The 13,803-nt window shown below is 39.5% G+C and overlaps 1 protein-coding gene across 3 annotated transcripts in view; it reads left to right on the forward strand.

The window, feature by feature from the left end:
• ZFYVE1 (zinc finger FYVE-type containing 1) overlaps positions 1-13,803 on the forward strand; it is a 32,807-nt gene that overhangs the window by 1,328 nt on the left and 17,676 nt on the right. For all 3 annotated transcript variants that reach the window (XM_086891919.1, XM_086891917.1, XM_086891918.1), the window contains exons 2-3: positions 405-623; positions 760-1,296. In XM_086891919.1, coding sequence (XP_086748045.1) covers positions 799-1,296 — 498 coding nt within the window. In that variant the 5' untranslated portion in view covers positions 405-623; positions 760-798. The remainder of the gene's footprint in view (positions 1-404; positions 624-759; positions 1,297-13,803) is intronic.

Genomic DNA, 13,803 nt, shown 5'->3' on the forward strand with positions numbered 1-13,803 from the left:
CTGGGAGCAGGGGAGGCGGCTCGCGGGCAGCGGGCGAGACAAAGGCGGCGGCGGGGTGCTCAGGCTGCCCTCGGCGGGCGCTGGTCTCCGGGGCTCTGCTCTGGCAACTTGGGGCGTCGAGGGAGAGGGGAAAAAAATCCGTTGTCTGTCAGCCTGACCGGGATAGCGATCGTCTTCCACTGTTACTAGAAGGAGCGCACAAAGAGAGCGGATTTTTGTTTATCTGGCGAAGCACATCAGGAAATTCCCAGCAAATAAATACCGTGAACTCTATGAAGGAGGAGCTTAGCTGTGGAGTGAAAGCAGAGAATTTTCTAGTCTTGACACGGTCCTTTTGTGTGTGTGTGTGTACATGTATGTGCACTTGTGCATTTCTGATGCCTTTTTTGTCTCTGTGTCACCAGCTGTCTCCATTCTCAGCTTCAAGGAAATATTTGCTGTATCTGCTGAAGTACACCAGGCTGAGGAATTTTCACATCACTGAAAGTACATTGTACAGCTAAACAGAGAAAGAATGTATACCAGCATTTGGGTATAATACATGAAACCAACCACATTGTCTAAGTTTATTTTGGAGAAAGAAAACTTCATTAGCACTTAACAACAGTTTTCCTGCGAGGCAGGTCAGTGTATGACTCTTACAGAAGCATATATTAATTATTTAAAATTAAGTACAGGCAACATTCCTCTTGTGTTTCTTTCTTTTGTGAAAATACTAAATTTGGAACTGACTTTTACACATATCATTGTTTGAAACAGAAACAGGAGGGAAAAACATTACTTTAAAGAAATCTGAATATGAGTGCCCACACGCAAACTGCAGAGAAGGGACAGAACACGACACTCCTGTGCCAGGAAAGCTATGTTTGCAGTGGGACAGATGAAGCAGTCTTTGAGTGTGATGAGTGCAGGAGCCTGCAGTGCCAGCGTTGTGAAGAAGAGCTGCATCAGCCAGAAAGGTTGCGGAACCACGAGCGGACCCGTATAAGACCCGGCCATGTCCCGTACTGTGACTCCTGCAAAGGTGCCAATGGGAACATAATGCATGCCAGTATGACAGGCTCAAGGCAGATAGCAGCAGTGAGGTGCCAGGTGTGTAAAATCAACCTCTGTGTGGAGTGTCAGAAGAGAACACACGCTGGGGGGAACAGAAGGAAGCACCCTGTCACTGTGTACCATGCTGGCAAAGCCCAAGAACAAGAAGAGGAGGAGGGGATGGATGAGGAGACCAAGAGAAGGAAGATGACAGAGAAAGTTGTGAGTTTTCTCTTGGTGGATGAAACTGAGGAGATTCAGGTAAGAACTGTTGTGGTTTGTTGTGAACAGGAAAGATCCTTTAGTTTCTTTCTTTATCTAACAGGCTGCTGTGATGCATGGTTTATACTTGAAATGTAATTGGCAGCCATGGTAATAAAATGATGGCCGGTAAAGTGCAAGTGCCACTGAGCATCTTGGGCTAAAGAGACACGTTGCCTTCAAGTGGCCTTGCTCGCGAGTTCCTCAAAAGGTCAAGTTCATTAAAACCTAATGTGTGACAAGAGCCTCCTCTGAGAGGCTTGGTAAGCAAAGCTGGTGAAAGAATTGACTCTGTACTGAGACACACATAACTAAGATAAGAGCTGTGCAGGATGCTGATCATTCCTGAACAAAATTGAATACATTGTATTGCAGTAGGTGTCCTGCAAATGGGAGTGCTGGCAGACAATTTCCTGCTGTATGATTAGAAGAGGGCACTGTACCAAGTGCAAAACTACAGCCCATTTCTACCATTTAGCACCAGTAAATCCATCTGATTTTTAGGAGTAGAACAAAATAGAAATAAGTGTCCAAAGCGTTCCATCTAAGTCCTACAGACACCATGGTTAAGCTATGTTGCTTGCCACAAATGTTATTACAGGTTAGCCTTTTGTTGAATGAGGGGGAAATTGCCATTGGGGTAGGTTTGCTGATAAAAATGATAGGAACTAGTTGATTAGGAACAGGCTACCCAGAGACACTATTTTAGAAAGTCTAGCATTCAGTATATGCAGTTATAGAATTCTCCTGTTGGCCCTTACATTTGGTAAGCATTTTAGAAGGCAAAATGTTTGAATGCCACAGAGCATATTAATTACACAACTAAAAATTGAACTTTTTTTTCTGACTTTCAGTTTGCATTCCTTATGTTAAATCTCATTCAGGAGACACTGAAAGAAAATGTGTAGTCACCTGGAGACTCAGTATCAGGTTGCTCTAATTTAACATCCTCATGCTACCATCATTAAAAAGAATTGTGATTATATTCTTGTTTTTGATAGTTATTTGTATCCATCATAGTAACAGCTGATGTGCCAGTCATGCATCACAAGGAAATGTGACTTAAGTATCTCATATCTATTCTATACTATAGAAGTGTGTGTACATACATATTTATGTATAATATAAATATGTATGTACACAGTAATTATACAATAATATAGAATAGTTGCAAGATACATGGGTCATATTTTTGGCAGTTCAGGTGTACTGATTAATAAACTGGCTTTTCAAGGGGAAAGGGAGGAAAGGATGACAGTCCTTATGGTGCACTGACGTAGAACATACACTGTGCAGGACAGCAGTGACTGTAAACTGAATGCCTGAGTTTCAGGTTTGTAGCAGTCTTAAGTTTGTATGCCTCCAAGCCCTAAGCACACACTTTTCCTTGTAAAGTGTGACAGATGCAACTATTTATTACTTTAAGATACGGACTCTTCAATAATCCTCCTCTGGCCACTACAGCAAGCTCTGAAATGCCTTGGAACAGGGCTGTCCTGCAAAGCTGCTCACAAACTGTCTGTGTGTGGTTGTACTGGTTTAAGTTATATTTATACTCATGAATCTGTAAGCCTTATTGAGGTAGACCTTTGGCTGCCTCCTGCAAGCAAGTGCATTTGCTATTTAAATGTCATGGGCAATAAAGCCAACTTCCTTATTGGGACAGCAGTGGTCCTTTATCAGATCATAGCAATTTGGTCAGAACAGGGTTGGGTTGAAAAAGCTCTCCAAAAATGATCTTATTTCACTATCAAGATGTTGAATCAGAGCTCTTCCATCTGGAGTGATCTCTTCCTCACAGCTGAATACATATGTGACATCTCACAGCCAGTATCAGAGCAGTTTGAGAGATTTCAATTAAATTATTTTCTGACAGCTGGAATTTAAAGAGTGCATGCTATTACAGTGGTAATTCTGCTAGTGAACATGAGGACCTTTATTTAGAAAGGCCTGTCAGATACCACAGAAGATGTCTTTAGAGCTAAGTAGTCATCTGCTCTTGATAATACTGAGGAGCCAATTTAGCTATAGGAAAGTGATCATCAGTCTTTTATTTTATGCTTGTCATTACTTGGAGAGAAATCATTAGAATGTTCTTTATTAAACCAAATATTTTGTCCAAAAATGCCAAAATATTAGTGACTTGAAATATGGAGGTTCAGAGTTTGAGAGTGTGTAGCTTTTTAAGCTTGAGCAGACAGGATAAGATTTTAACAGAATAATGTAGTTCAGCTATCTTTAACTGCTTAGTGACCTTTGGAACTTGAAAATTGTTGCATTAGTTGGGAAATAAGAGAGAAAACTGCTGACTTACTGTCAATGGTAGATTCTTCCATAGCAATGTTAAAAGTTAGAAAATTACAAATGGCAAAAGCTACACAACTCAACCACCATTCCTCCCCCCCACCCCAAAATTAGATGGAACTAGTTATGCTGCTGGAGCAGCAGCAAATGGATCGAGATAATCACTGATGTATATTTGTTTACAAACATCTAGTTCAAAAGTATGACATGGGGATACAGGTCTAAAAGATTTGTTTTTTAGTTTTGTTTGGAACCTGGAGTTGTTAAGCTCAAGTGGTTATGTTTCATCTTACTGTTCCTGTTGGCTTCTTGGAGGTGGTAGCTCTAAAACTGAAGAATATTTATAGTGTGTAAGCAAATGACTGTTCTAGTTCTAGATCCAGAAGCGATGTGGATTAATCCGTAAGGAGCTGTGCCTGAGCAAATTGGTTCGGGGAGAGGTGGAAATTCTCAGTCTGGCCTCAGCACTACACAGATACAGCTATGATAATTCTGAGATCTGCATAATTGTCTTTGTGCCATGTTGCACAGATGTGCTGGCCTGCTCAAAGCTTTTTGTGCTTTGCAGGCATAGCATAAGCTCAGAAAGCTGAGGACTTCTTGTGCTTGTTCAAATCCACATAGACAGAAAAGGTCTCCTTTTAAACCACTGCTTGTTTTTAAAAAACCAATGGCAGTTAAAGTTTCTGTATCTGTGAAATACAATAAGGTTCTCTGTGATCTTCATCATAACAGTATATCTAAGCACTTCAAAAAGAGGTTGGCTATCTCACATTAAAAAAAATGTTGTTAACATTTAACAAGTTTGCACTGCAAGCCTGTGGAAGAACAGAGAGGGAGTTGTTCCTCGTGGAGTCCAGCCCCAGCTGTCTCACACCACACGGTGCAATGCTTTGCAACTCTTGTGACTTAGTCCCCAGGCATCCTGACCTACGTGATGAATTTTTTCTTCCTTCTTCCAGGACTTGTCCTCATAAGACCTCACTGACTTCTATCAGAAAACAAATCTTGACTGTTTTATAAACTGACATCACCTGGAGTTGATCTTCCACTTACACTGCTCTCTTTACATCTTCCACATCTCCTGTTCGCCTTGTTAGACTCAAACTGTGTGCCTTCTTTTTTTCATATGTGTAAGTCCTTCAACTGAATCTCCTGATCTGCTCTGCCAAGATGTCAGCTTTCCTTTCTCTAACTTCCTGGATTCTCAAACAAGCACCATTGTGTTGTCACTAGTGCAGCCCCTTGTGCACAGGAGGTACTTCCCATAAGAAGTCAGAGTCAATTAATTGGGTTTTTTAAACTGGTATTTGTGTATCTGTTAAGAAATACAACAACAAAAACATGACTCAGTTTGTGATACTTCTTTCAAATCCTGAGGCTGTCTTACTGTCCCATGAACTTTTCCACTCACCTGGATCTGTCTTTGTCTCTTGTACTTATATTTATGCAGTTTCTTGAACAGTTTCCATTTTTGCTTTGTCTTTATGCAACACTCTAGCAAAAGAGCTCTTTAGCATAAAGCAGAGTTATGCATCTGTTGTACAATGAACTTTTATTTACTACTACTTTTGAGGCAGGGCTGAATGCTTAACAATGTATAACAACCGCTTTTTATTTTTATCTTGGGGAGCAGATGTTGGGAGTTCTTGCCACAAGATGAGAACTTGGTTGTAGGGTCACTAATGGCTTTTATGATAACACTTTTTCCAAAGCCCTAATTAAGGACTCAGCACATGTGCTTAATAGAAATAGAAAAAGTCTTTCATTGATCCCAGAAGATAGAGGACATGCTTGGTTATTAGTAGTCTGCTTCAGAGTTTGCTCATCTTTGACCAGAAACAAGCTCTGTCACAAGAAATTACCCAATCTGTAGGTTGCAAAACAAAAGAAAAGGTAATGACTTTGTGGTCTGACTTACTAAGGACACAAGAAGAAAAATTTATTTTTTTCTAGCTAGTTAAAAAAATTATTTCCCCAGCTGTGTAATTTTATCAGGGAAAAGGAGTGTACATTTATTGCTATGTCTCCCCTGAAATACACATATGAGCTCCCTTTCTTCAGCTTGCAGGGTCTTTTTGTTGTGCCAATAGATATCTCAACTTCCTAAATATAGCCCCATTCCTTGAGGCTTTTTCTACTCTTTCTAGCAGGTCTGCACACCTTAAGGACTAAGGTTTTCCCCTCAGCAAATATGGGCAGGATCTATGTAATGCTTTGCAGTCAGTTAAGGTAACACAGAAGATCCCACAGCCCTTATCTAAATGCAGATAATTTTGTACAATCATTAAATAAGCTGTTACTACAGCATAATAGTCCATGTGTCCTCCTGTGTCCCCTCTGGTTAAAAAGTTACGCATACATAGTGATGACTCTGCTGGGTTGCTAGCTGCTTTGCTTCTCTCATTCCTCCTCTAAACCTGATAGAAGTACCATGATTTTTCTGTATTATCTACTGCTTTCAACCTGGATAAAGTCTAGGGATGAGAGAATGGAGTTTCTAGGAATGCTTTTTCTTCTCAAGTATTCTTTGTCAGTTAATGGGAGCTAATGTTTGTGTTCTCTTATGAAAGATGGTCATGATCTCTTCAGTCTGACTGCTTGCATTTGTCCAGCAAATAGTGCTAATTCCTCTAACACTTTTATGTCATTTACTGTTGGGGAAATGTGTTTTTGCTGTTATGGTTTTTTTCCCATGCTTCAGGGTAGCACAATCTGTTAAAAATCTGGGAAATTTAGTTCATGTCCTGTAAAGTATATTTGCCATGGATATAAAGAAGGAAGAGGAAATGTTGAAGGATCTGAGTTTTTTAGGCCAGTGTGATCTTTTGGATCAGGATATTTAATTTCTGTCCCACAATACTGTTGATGTGCTGTAGATGAGTTTTCCACCTCTGTGCTTTAGGGAGGTTTTTTTGCCAAAGTATTTTTGGGAGTTTACAGTCCTACACTCTAGGAATTTTTCTCTTATTACTTTGTTATTTTTCTGTATTCCTCCCATCATAGTCTGTTATCAGTTCACCTAAATTTAAGGGCACTGTTTTCTGTCCTTGGGATAAAGTAGTAGAGAAACTACTCAGCAATTGCTGGTTAGGAGTGTTCCTTCTTCCACTGGACATGTACCAGTATTTTGAAGTGTATTTTTAGAAGGTAGGAGAGAGAGCCATCCGTTTAGCGAACACACAACTCCTTTGACAGTCTCTGACAGGCTGACTCTTAGCTAATTTTTAACATAGTCACTTAGAAACAGTGCTTTTCCCTGGAAACAGTCTTGCACCTTCTTCACGATGCAGTACTCTTGGGCATTAATTAAAGTAAAATACTTGGCTTCCTTCTTGTCTCTTTTGTCCATATGCTGACATGAGTGCAGGAAGTGACATGAGTGGAAGGAAGAGAGCATGTCACTGGTGAGAGAACCTGGTAGCAAGCCATTCTGGAATTACCCACACTTTCATTCAAGAAGTTCCTGAACTTAGTTCAGTTTCTGAACTAAATAGTCTTGGGGGGGAGAATGGGGTGTTTCAGTGCTTCTTGTGCTGTACACTTCTTTGCACTTTTCCAATGAGTGCTTTTGGGCTCTTGAATGCTGCCAGTAGAAATGGGTTGTGAGTGCTCTGGGGTACATTTTGAGAAAGAAAAACTCTCTTGCTGTCTTCAAGCCCTTCTGTCCTTTCCATCGCCTCCACTTTCTCTTTTCTGCAGATCACTGGGAGGCAGATATCACTGCAGTATGCACTTTTGGCTTTTTTACCTGGGTTGTTAATGCTTTGCTGTAGTATCACACAAAGGCAAAAGAATGAGTCCTTTGGCCTGCCTGTCCAAACACCCCCAAATTGCAAAAATAACCAGAGTAACTGTTTTTTAGGAAGAATGCAACTGTTATACAAATAAGTTTGTAGATGCCCATCTTGACAAGGACAGTTGTAGAAGTAGTGTCCTCACAGGTAATCTAGTTACTCTTAGTACTTAGTAAGACAGCATGAAACTTGCTGTTTGACTTGCAGTCTTCTGGGCAAGTCTCTTCGTGTGGACCTGATCTCTGCTGCTAGAGCTGTGACTTTGGGGTGGTAATTGGTAGTTCTGTGGTCAAATTAACATCTACAGGAACTTGAAAGGTATTTTAGAGACAAAATCATCATTTTTCCATCGATTACTGTTCTCTTTTAGAGTTAGATGATACTATTATGTTAGCGTTATTTTCACAGCAGTTGCATTCACCTCAAAGTCTTGATTAGTTTTCAGTCCTTGCAAAAGTACTTTTTTCAGCAGGCAAACAGTTTAGTGGACTTCATAGTCTTCTTTCTGCTTCCAGAAGTTTGATATAACTTAACTGTCGTCTACAAGGTTGACTTACCTAATAATAGCAATATTTCAGTCAATATTGCCTCTTGGGTTAGGGAGGAGTCCAGTTATATTGTGTTACCTCCAATCCCCTTAATTTTTTTCACCACTGTCTTAAAAGGTTTGAGATAGGATCTCTTTGGGTAGGATTGTTAAGCAGGATTTAATTCTTCTGTCTTTGACTCTCTCAGAGCTCTGTAATAATAGACATGGGTCTCAGACATGGGCAGCCTCTGCCCTTCATTGCAGGGAGCTATAAGTCCTGTTGAGATTCAGCTGGAGCTGTTAAGCTCCATGCAAGCTCAATAAAATATTGAACCTGAATTCTTATGCCAGAGCTGTGGGAAGGAACAGGACAATTTTGGTCTGAAAAATATATTCAGTTCCGAGACAGTATTGTCCATGGGTATGTACTGTGGCTGTTAACAAATCTCAACAGAACCCGTAGGTGGTACTGCAGTGAAGACAAATCAACAACAAAAAACCCTTCAGGTTAGGAAACACCCCTAAATGCTTTCATCTGCTCGAGCCAGACCTGCACCCACATGGGGAGTAAGATCAAAACTAGCTAAAGCTGAGGAGCAGTGTGGGAATCTAACCTTAGATCCCTGTGGTGTGTCTGTCCTTGCTTTATTTTGTCCTCCCTGTATCTGGTGTCAAGTCCTTCAATTTGGGCTTGAGGTTCTGTAGGACTCCAGTCCTGAAAATACTGATGTCCACTGTCAGCTTGGCTGAAGGCTAGGAGATCACTGAGGACAATGATGATTAATGTAATGATTATGTAAGTGTTCACTGCATGAGTGATTAATAACTTATTTCTGAATACCAGACTGTAACTTCTGGTAGACATACACAATTCTATAAACTAATCTGTTGACACAACCCATTGCAGAAACTTTCTCAGGCTACTGTAAAACATTTATATACTAGCAAGTAACTCTTTGACCAGTAGAATTAATGGAATCTAATTTCTGAGATGTCTTTTTCCCATTATCCAGTGCTTATCCACATTTTCTGTCTTCTGAATAAGAAGCAGTATGTGTGCTGTCATGCACCAGGCAGCATGCTTACTGGCTAGCACGTATGGGCATGAGTGCTCAGCTTACTGCTGTGTCTTGGAGACTGCAGGGAGACATGAGACATGCTCTTTCCTTAGTATTATTGGAGTCTCTTTTCTGCTCTGTTTTCTGTTTTCATCAAACTTTTAGGAAATTTGTCTTTTAGAGGCACTTATTTCTGTATCAAATGCATGTAATTGTATTATGAATTTTAAGTGGTATGTGGAAGACTTGAGTAATGGCATAAATTATGTTTTCCATGGAAAGTCATGCAGAGGAGAAGGTATAGGAGGCAACCTAAGGTAGAAAACTAGAAATGCTTGGACTTAAAAGTCAGCTTTGATTCTTCTTGAGCACCTACTTATGATGAAAATCTTCTCTCTTGTTTGGAATACTCTGAAAGTCAGAGGAAGTAATGGTCTCCTGAGGTCCCTTTCAACCTGAATTAGCCTAAGATCTTAGAGGACAAAGGATTTGAATTACTGTGGTTTAGGGCCTGTCTCACAGCTCTGTTGATGTTATGGGTTTCATAGCAGAAAGTTTCTCTTCCTCACAGGTAACTGTCTCTTTTGTCACTTGATGACAGGAGACACTTGTGGATATCAACAAAAATTTCTTCTGGGGCAAAAGTAGAGAATTTCCAGTTGTATTTTTAATAGCCTGTTGCACTTGAGTTGCTGGGTTAAGCCAGTTACACTTCACTGCATTCGTGCACTGCCTTTTCAGGCGTGATTGTGAGGAGCATTGCAGAGATGTGAATTTTTGTGGTGGCACTTTACTGTGGTGGAGCTTATTCTTCTCAGGTTAGTCTTACTGGCTGTAGTTAAAGGAAGAAATCTGCTTCATGGATTTCTTTCTTATTTTCAATGTACACTGAAATTGGGATTTAATGACCTAAAGGTAGGATTTGGGGCTTTAGACATGCACCCAAACACTTCTTTATGAATCTACTTCTGGATAGGAGCTCAGTTTTTTGGAGTTAAAACACAGATTTAGAAGCAGTGCTTTCAAGAACTGGGCTACATTGAGCTGGGCAGATCTGACAGATCTGTTCTATTTCCAGGTTTAGTAATTGATATGATACTCTGTCCTTAAGATCAATTACCTAATATTGTCTCTGTTTTATTTTAGAAGTTCAAGACTGCTTGAAAGGTTTGCAGATCTTCTTTTAGCTTGCTTTGCCATTTCTCCTTCTGATTTAAGGTGTTTGAATTCTTGTAAGCATTATCTTTTAAAAATATTTTCTGAACTGTGAGCAGCATTACTTTTATTGCCAGTGTTAAGTAAGGTAAATTAAGTAAATAATATTACAGTGCTTTAAAGTAGATTCTTATTTTTTTTACTTGATTATTTTGATCGCTTGTACTGATTTGTCTCAGATGTTTGTAATTTTATGCTGGTATACATTTGGATGTGCTGTTACAAATCTTGTAGTTTACCGTTCCCTTTACTGAGAAAGGTGTTAAATTTATATAATTTAATTTTATAATTCTTACTGACTTAGTGGTTGTCAGAAGACACTGTTGTGTGCTGTTTGTCTGATCATAGACTCACTTAAGTTGGAAAAGAACTTTGAGATCATCAAGTCCAACTATTAACTCAGCACTGCCAAGTCAACCACTAAACTGTCTCTCAGTACCACATCTACACGTCTTCTGAATACTTTCAGAGATGGTAACTCCACCACTTCCCTGGGCTGCCTGTTCCCATGCCTGACAACCCTTGACTCAATACTTTAGTTAGTTATATGATGACTTCTTTCTTGATTGCAGAAAATATATTTGTTATTAAAAATACTATTTTAAAACCAGGTCAAGCAATGAGTAAGACTTCAAAATACAACAACAAAAGTACCAACATAAGCCTAAATGACAGTGTAAGACTAGCAAATGAAGGCGCTCTGGTGAATACTATGCCAAGCATTCTTGATTTTTGTTTTGAGCTTTTGTGTGTTGTGGCACAACTCTGTCTTTGTGCACCATTTCCATGAATATTAGCAAGCTCTAAAGGGTTCATAAGGAGTCTTAAAAGGAGAAAACTGTGGTAAAAATGTTTGATTCTCTTAATGTGTTTGTTTTGCTGGAGGCAGATTTAATGTTGTACGAGTACAGGTTATTGGAAACTCTGTTCTATTTTATAGATTTTTGTTCCTAGGCTTTTTAACACCTTTTTATTTTAATAACATTGTAACCAAGAAATGCATAGGCTGGAATGTAATTTTAGCAGTTCTGTTTCTAAACAATTCTACTTTTCTTAGGGCTCAGATTTAGGAAACTTGTTATGTTAGGTACAATAGATTTCTAAGTATAGGTGATAAAGAGACTTAATTTCTAAATGTGCTCTACTGCAGCATGCTATGAGTTTTTGTGTCCTTCTTATAGAGGACTTCAGCTGTCAAGTTCTCTGTTTTTCCCCATTGAAGACCTTCACCTCCAGTTCAGCTGAATTTGGGTGAAAGGACTGCATGGGGAGCTGGATGACAGCTGCTAAAAGCAACTAAAATGAAAAACTACTATTGCTAAAAGCAATTGTTAAAACTATTAAAGAACGCTAACCAGAATTCTAACATATGATGCAGTAAAAACTGTTATTTTTAGAAGAGAGTCTCTTGAGAGCTATAACAAAAGTGTAAATGAGTTTCTGATACTAGAAATGGCAAAATCAAGAAGGGGCTGAAGAGATATTACTTTTGTCTTGGTTTAGAAATACAGTTTTCATCCTTAATTGACATTGTTGTGCAACATAAGGAAGGTTTCGTATTTACTCTCTGCTGTGAATGTCAGAGATCTGGAGCTCTTGTGCAATGCAGAAGTGGACACAGTTATGGAAACGTGAGTCTTTGCACATGCAACAGAAACTGGTACCATACCAATTTGGTTTAGAGATGAGAAGCAAAATGAAGAAGTGGGGATTAGTATCCTAGTTAGTATTAGTATAGGGATTTGACACCTATTACACCCACTCTGACTTCAAATGTCTTAAAGGAGCTTGCTCAAGGGAAGTAAACTTGACTACTGATACAGAGATTGTTATGGATGGTTCTTTCAGAGTATCATTCCTATACTCAGCATTGGTTACAGTCAACTAGTGCACAAGAGCAAGGAGCACCCAGTGATGTACAAGCATATTCAACTTCAAAGGGAAGGGCTTCTTGTGGTCATTTTGGCTTGTTTTTGGTTTTGTTGCTTCTCCCCCCACATGGAATTTATTATAAATATGTTGCAGGATCCAAAATTATGACTAGGTTCTAAAAGGGAGGATAGGTTTACTGTTTCTCTACCAACCATGAGCATCTAAGTGCAGCCACTGCCCAGGAAGTCATCTGACTTCTGAGCACTGGTGAAGTGTTCAGGTGAATGCTAGGAAACATTTACTCATTTCATGCCTTAAGTTCTTTCTCATTCATTACCAAGTCCTGTGAGATGTAAGCATTGCACTAGCTAGACTTTGGTGCATTCTTGTGCTCCTGGGTAACTAGCTTATTAAAATAACTCCAGAATTCTGTCCTGAAAGGAGGTCTCCAAAAGCCTAGAAGGAGATAACTTAGAAAGCAGTAGCTTTGGGTACGTGATTTGATATTCGGTGTAACTTTGAATTGGCTCCTGTCTCTTAATGGTGGGAATATATCTCAGAGTTACCCTTATTCCTATGGTCTCTACTGTCCTTTGTGTCTTCTGACATTACTGGCTCAGCCTGTTCCACAAACTCTCTCCTGAACTGTTACCAAAGTAATAATTCTAGTGCTGGCTAAAAGATCTTAGTCATTAGCTGTCCTGCCAATACTTAAGCAACTGTTTGAAAATTGATTATTTTTTTTGGTGTTGTCTAGGGAGTACATAATTACTGACTCTGTCAAAAAGGACATGTCACCTTTTTGGTGAGAAGTTTGGGAGGTGGGCATGAAATACAAAACATTTTGAAGAAGACATTATCATATTCCCTTTTGTTTATGTTCACATAACATTTTCATGTTGTCAAATCTGTGGATGTTTTTAGGAGCTTTTCCATGAACCAAGAACTTCCTTTCATCCACAGAGACATCTTAAGAGACACTAAGCAAAACTGCATCTATCATCTAAGCTGCATCTTCCTGATGATAAGCTAATAATCACAGCTACCAAGAAAGCAGACCCTTTCTTGTGCCCCTGTAATTTCAGTGTATCTTGATGTTCTCCCAGATACCAGGAAAGATTCTGTTGAGAGCATTTTGATGTCTCTTGTTTCCTGTTTTCTTCTACTCTGTGAGGCTGCCTTGAATAGTTTGAGTCTGTGAGAAGCTACTGCAAGCCCACAGCTTTTCTTTGTGGATGCTGTTCCCAAACACAATCTGGCACTCTGGCTGATTTTTATTTTCCTTCAAAGAAAAAAAAGTAAGCACTAAATAAATGAATGAAGCATGAAACCTGTAGAAGCCAAGGATCTATTCTGCAACAAGGTCAGGGCAGGATCTTGTACAGAACCTTAGCTCATTTCACTGCTTGTTTATCTGCTCCTGTTGCTCCAGTATCTGAACAGAAAATGCCCTGTTCTCTAGCCTAGACAGCATGATGCTTGACATTTAAACTATGTAAAGCTAAAGAGAAGTTACCAGCACTTCTTTTGGTTTTGTATGTGTGTGTTCTTTTGTTTTATTTTTTTATGGAAGTACAATACAATAAATTATGAAGTGGATTATTGAGGTAGTTGTGGCACTTCTGTGAGAACCAGTTTGACCTGCTTTGAGCGCCTAACTCCAGTGCACAGTTTTGCTGCTTCTTCTCTGCTCCCACTTTGCAGCTGAAGGATTGATCATCTGGAGAGCAGT

This window comes from Cyanistes caeruleus, chromosome 6 (assembly GCF_971803275.1).
Source record: "Cyanistes caeruleus chromosome 6, bCyaCae1.hap1.1, whole genome shotgun sequence".
Taxonomy (NCBI): Eukaryota; Metazoa; Chordata; class Aves; order Passeriformes; family Paridae; genus Cyanistes; species Cyanistes caeruleus.